The sequence below is a fragment of the Haliaeetus leucocephalus genome, unplaced genomic scaffold, assembly GCF_000737465.1.
Source record: "Haliaeetus leucocephalus isolate CR32 unplaced genomic scaffold, Haliaeetus_leucocephalus-4.0 Scaffold0, whole genome shotgun sequence".
Taxonomy (NCBI): Eukaryota; Metazoa; Chordata; class Aves; order Accipitriformes; family Accipitridae; genus Haliaeetus; species Haliaeetus leucocephalus.
This window is the reverse complement of record NW_010972436.1, coordinates 23,102,019-23,108,018: the sequence shown is the minus strand read 5'-3', so window position 1 is coordinate 23,108,018 and position 6,000 is coordinate 23,102,019. Positions and strand designations below refer to the sequence as shown.

Genomic DNA, 6,000 nt, shown 5'->3' with positions numbered 1-6,000 from the left:
CCCACACCACACACACACACCCCCCTCACCCGCCGCACCGCCGATTGGGCGGCGCTGCGGCAGCGCGGGCGGCGATTGGCCGAGAGCGGCGGGCTGCGGGAACTAGACCGGCGGTCCAAGAGAGGGGGCGGGGCTGGCGAGCGAGGACGGGGATTGGGCGGAGGGGAGACTGGCAGCGGCGCGTGCGCGCGGCCGCCTCCTCGGTCCGTTGCCCGCTCGCGGGCTCCAACGGCCGCCGCGCTCCTGAGGGGACCGCAGGGCGCCCTCCCGCCCACGGCGGCCCCCTCACAGGGAAGGGCGGCTGCACGACGAGCCGGTCAGTCGGATCCGGCGCTGCTCCTGCGTCGTTTCGTGTCCCGGAGCGCTGCAGGCCGTTGGTGGCGGCCGGCTTGCCCTTGTCAGGGTGGTGGGCCACGGGCCGCGCTCGCAGTCCGTAGAGCCCGAGGCTCCAAGGACGCGGCCGCCGGGCCGCCTGTCCCGAAAAGGGTCACTGCGCCGCGCTGCGGCGTTTATTTCAAATCGTGTCGGTGCTGCCTTTGCACGCAGATAACTTCTGGGGAAATGCCGGATCTGAGCGGCAATGAAGTGCTGGCAGTTGCCTGTAAAGGGAAGAGGGGCGTGTGTGGGAAAAAAGTCGTTAACTATGAGATCCAAGCGGTGGTGAGTTTCCCAGTTTGAAAAAAGCAAGCGCTGCATGTGCTAGCGGTGACTTCGGCACTTCGTGGATGCAGAATTTAAGGGAGAAAGACATGAACAGGAAACTTGTCTTTTTCCCCATCTACTCCTACTTAGTTTGAACACACGTTTGGTAATATTTACCCATTCCACATTTTCTACATAAGTGGATGTTGCTTAGAAATAGAAATAGGGTTTTCTATGTGCATCTTGTCTTATTGGGGGGTACACCGATACCTAACATGCAATTATGTACAACTCATTGGTACAACTAAACCCACCCAACAGCTTGATGATGTTAAGGGAGATGGGTTGTCTTCTCCTCTCTGATCTCAACCATTCATTCCCATGTGCTAGCATTCATCTAGCCTGGTAAGAGGGCAGGGAACAAAGGCAAAAGAAAGCTATACGCAAAAGCAGTTTGCTTCTTCAGAAGCAGACAAGCTTTAAGGAGGTATCTGCATTTTTGGGGATAGTCTGATGATGATACCCTTTGTCTTTTGGATTATAGGATCTTGAAGGCTAACTACTGGTAAGCTGTGAAACAGCAGGTATGATGGCCTTTAGCAAATAGGTATGGGACAAAAGGATAGTTATTTCATGAGAAAAGGTGTGTGTGTGGGGTGTACTTTGTCAGTGATGGCTGCAGTGGATATCATTCCACATGCTCCTTCTCCATGTCCAGCTCTTCCACTCACTACAGTACAGATTCCCACTTCACCGCACCTCTGGAGTACCACACTGCAGGGATTGGTGCAATCCTGCCACACGGATGGATTTGGTGGGCCTGCAGAAACAGTAGTGCGTGGAAATCCTGCTTTTGTGAACAGATACTGTTGAAAGCTCGCCAAGAGGTGTGGAGGGGCAGTCCTGCCTGATGTAGCTCACTGTATCCCTTTTTGCCTTACGTGTTTTAAAAGACCTAAGTCTTCTTAAGAGATGGGAGGATTGCAGCAGCCATAATCCTGCAGGACCATCCCTTGTGTAGCTCTGCAGCGGTGCTGTCATCTCTGCACTGACTCCCTCTGGAACCATGCCATGGTCCAAAATCTGGGCTATTTACTGAGCCAGAGGACTGAAAGAACTGAGTTAAGAGCTCCTTTCCAATGACATCAGTAGATTTGGAAACAGGTGAAGTTTGTGGTAGTTGGTGCTTTCAACTTCCATATCCTTACAGTTCTTATGACTTGCCTGTTGTATTCAGGCACTGTGCTTTTCACTCTGCTGAAACCTAATCTGCATTTTCAGAAAATATATTTGTACCCTTCCACATACTCAGAGTGGCAAGCATCAGTATTTTTTCATTTGTGAGCATTTCTGGGTTTGCTCCCTCCTTGATACCCCACTTCTCTTGATCAGTTCTGTTCCCGTACTCCCTTTTTCTTACCCCACTCACCTTTTGGACCCTCCTCTATTTATTTATCTTGTTTCCGTTAACCTGCACTCTGTCACTCTGTACTCATTTAGGAGAGCTCACTACTGCAGGGTTCCTGCTCCCCCCCTTCAGCTGCTTTATTTACTGCCTCTAACTGCAATAGGGCTGTTCCACCTTAGGATGCCCTCCAAGCTTGCTCAGTCTGTGTTGCAGCAGGAACACAGAACTCATCCTGCCTGGGCACAGGTGTTCTTTAAACTTGCAGAAAAAACTATGACTTTCTTTTCTTCCACTTGTTCTTTGGAAGGAATTGGCTAATAGTCCTCATTCCATCAGGATCCCATAAGTGCTTCATTTTATCTTGACTGGGACACTCAAAATACAGACAAATACAGAGCTTTCAGGGAACTTTGACGTTTCTCCACGCTCTAGGACTTGGTGATACTGCCGAGTGGCTTTCGAGAGCACCCTGGGATACTGCTACTCAACCAGTAGCAGCTTAAGCAGAGGTGAGAGGAGCTGGATTGCAGTAAGGCTGTCTTTGCATTTCTGCCCAGGTGAAGTTCACCGCCTCTGGAGTGCTCTGGCGCAGAGGGAGAGCACACCTTCAGCTGTGAAAATCTAATCAGGGCATTGTGCATTAAACTTGGACTCCTGCCGTTTATATACTTGGGGCTGAACAGCTTCGCACACTAAGTGGCCCTTTGCTGAAGTTCTCTCCCCCTCCAACAATCTTAAGTGTAACCTTCAGGTTGTGATTTCACTGTGCAGTGTTCCGTAGCAGCAGTAGCATTAGGGATTAGGGCTTTGCCTCTGCATTCCCTGGTCCTACTCCAGCTTCTTCATTTCTACAGTGTTTGCAAGCTGTGCTGTGAACTACAAAGGAGTTCAGAGAACTTTGGGACAAGTGACGTACACCATGCACCTATGCACTGGCTGTACTCCAGGCCTGCTTTATGTCTCACTTCACCAGATACTCCTTCAAATCAAATGCAGCCTTTGTATCAGTTTAGATGATAAATTACATTAATTTTATTGTAAATGAATTAACAACAGACATGGTCAATGAATGCAGCACATCAGGTACAGCCTAGGTTCTGAAAGAGAAAATACCAGACGGGAGAACTGCAAGCACCAATAGAGTATGTGTGTGCAGCGAGATCAGGAACAGACGTTGAGGGAGGCTGCAAAAATGGAACATGTCTGTCTTTTGTTGCCTATATCTGCTTTTCTGTGATGGAGGAAAAACCATGATGAATTTCATGTAGTAAACGTAACTCAACAGTCAAGTATTTTTATGATAATACAGTACATACAAACCCATGAAGACTCTGCTCCTCGGATTCCAAATACAGAACAGCTCTGACTTGCACATTCAATTCCTGTAACAGCAATTACCAGTATAATTACGTGCTCTGTCCTTTGGCAAATCAGGACCTTCCCGAGGAGTTTTTTTGAAGTGTGTCCAGTGTTTGCAGTGGGCATGCTTCCACATGTACAGCATAGACTTTGCTGCCCACAGAGGTTACAAAGTACATTCAGTTCAACCTTACACTTGTTCCTACTCCCTCCTGCATTTTCACAACGATCGTACTTTGCAATATTCAGATAGAAACACTGGCAAAATATTAGTAGAAGCAAATTAAGGAACTAATTCGGTTCACAGGGGCTACTGACATCACAGGCTTATGCCATACAGGTCCAGGTATGCAGCTGGCAGGGATGCACTCTATAGATACTTCTTTTCTGAAGGAATGGGTTTGATGTATGAGTGTAGGTCACCTCCCGTTCCCATTCACTTCAGTGGGAACAGGTCTGACTGCCGTCATCATGGAACAAATGGGTACTAAGAAAGTGACTTTCAAAACCACATTTAAATTAAGACATGAAGTTAAGAGTAAAGAGCAGCGTCTGCAGAACGTTCTTTTTGCATAAATGCATTATGTGGGTACAAGGGTAGTATTAAATTATTCAGAACGACGCTTTCCTCTGGAAATTGCCCCTAATAAGCGGTTCAATATGGGAGCATAAGGGGTGAAAGTTCATAAAAACTTTGGAAGTAAACTGGTTACTTCTAAAAGTGACTGGAGAGCTCAGTACAAACGGTTCAACAGCCTGCTGTGTGACAGCATTAAGCACATGTTGTTTCACTTCCAGTTGGAACAAAACTGAAAGACTCCCAACTTACCCTGTGCTCTCTCCAAAGATGGCAAGGAGTGTTCTCAAAGCAATGCGTAGTCTTGGAACCACTTCAGTCAGATTCCTCTTGTCTGCTGTGAGGACAAGAGCTCAGGCCTCAGAAAGTGAGGCTGGTTCTTTCTGTGTTACCCAAACTTTCCCAGCAGAATAATATTCCTTAGTAAAAAGATGATGGATAGGCCTCGGATATGCAACAATTGTAGTTCAGTTCCTAGCAAACAGCAAATACTATTGGGGGGGGGACACGGGGGACAGGTGACGGACTTAAAGATCTCAGACCTTCTAACTAGAAGGATTCCAGAAGTAAAACAGGAAAATGTTTTCATCAGTCAAGCGATCAATGCCAGCAAAGCATTTTTCCTAAATTAGTTCAGAGCACCTCTAGATACTGAAAAATATTGAGGGCTGAAGTTCACTAAGAAATGTTTTCTTACACCTAAACAGCTAAAAATACCCAGAGTAGGTAAACCCCAAACTTAATCTCCTCCCTTCCAAGAACAAGAAGCCCTTTAGAATAATTATCTTTCACAGACATCTCTTGCTGGGCAAGGAAATGCACAGGGAAGCACAGGAATCAATCACGTGTTTTACAGTCCTGCTGGTTGAAATAGAATCCATTTCTGCAGTGTCTCACATCCTCAGGACAGATATCTACGCTATTGAACAGGCTTTCAGCAGAGTCACTGGGGAAGCTTACTGCCATCTCCATTTGCAGCATGCTCCTGTCTGGGGAAAGAAAGGGAGCACCTGGAGCCATTGCTGTGGTCTCAGATCTATAGGCACTGCTTGCTGTCTGTCCAAAGGAAAAAAAAATGTAAAAGGACTCGAGTTTAATGATGTTTTATTCATTCTTTCCCATGGCTGAGGCCTCTCGCAAGCCATGCAAAGTCCTAGGTCAAAGCTTTAGTTGCACTGTCACTTTAATCTGGTACATGCGGCAGTGCTGCTGAGTCACCCCTCAGTTCTCTACCCTCATTTACTTACTCCTGTCCCTCCCTGGTGCTGGAACAAGCATTTTTCTAGCTCTGTAGTAAACTGATCTGTATTACAAATGACACGATTTCTTTAGTTGTGTTTACTGCATCAGCACTGGTACTTATGCCAGTACAAGCGGAGTGCCAGAGCACTGCTGTTTATTCATGCTTGTGGAGTTACCACTGCAATTCTACTTCTCACAAATTCAAAGCTCAGAACTGAATTCCAGAAAGGGTGGAAATTCTCTAAATACAGTTTTGCATCACTGAGGAGGCTGCTTTCTATGATTTTGCTAGTCCTGTGTCCACAGCACATCAACAGCACTTGTAATAATGTTAAAATAGGAAGTCTGTACATGGTTGTTCAAAACCTGCAAATTCATTCTGGCTTTCTGCATACTAATTTGTGCAGACAGGCCCAAAGCTGTCTGCATGGAACAGGGCCAAAAGGCTTTGTGCTAAAAAATAAAATATATAAAGAAGTACCTACCACTGGTTCAACCCTTATCTCAAAAATCCCTTGAATATAGGGCTGAAGAGTATGCTCATGCATATATAGTGATAGGTAGAGAGATCTTGTGATGCGTTTAGGCAACTCCCTGGCATCCCATCTCCTAGAGGAGGCCACAGTGCAGGTGCTGGAGCCCTGTCCGGGCTTTCCCAACATTGCAATCTGTGGCGCTTGGGTGGCATTTGCAGGTAGTACTGCCGACCACTTACCCTTAATACAAAGTTCTCATCTACCACAAATTATCCCCTCCACACACCCCACAAAGA

The 6,000-nt window shown here is 46.9% G+C and overlaps 1 protein-coding gene across 1 annotated transcript in view; it reads right to left on the bottom strand.

The window, feature by feature from the left end:
• RHEB (Ras homolog enriched in brain) overlaps window positions 1–823 on the bottom strand; it is a 42,747-nt gene extending 41,924 nt beyond the window's left edge. The window contains exons 1-2 of the mRNA XM_010563098.1: window positions 820–823; window positions 315–599 (exon numbers count right to left, since the gene is read on the bottom strand). Coding sequence (XP_010561400.1) covers window positions 315–599; window positions 820–823 — 289 coding nt within the window. The remainder of the gene's footprint in view (window positions 1–314; window positions 600–819) is intronic.
• Window positions 824–6,000: the final 5,177 nt, after the last annotated feature.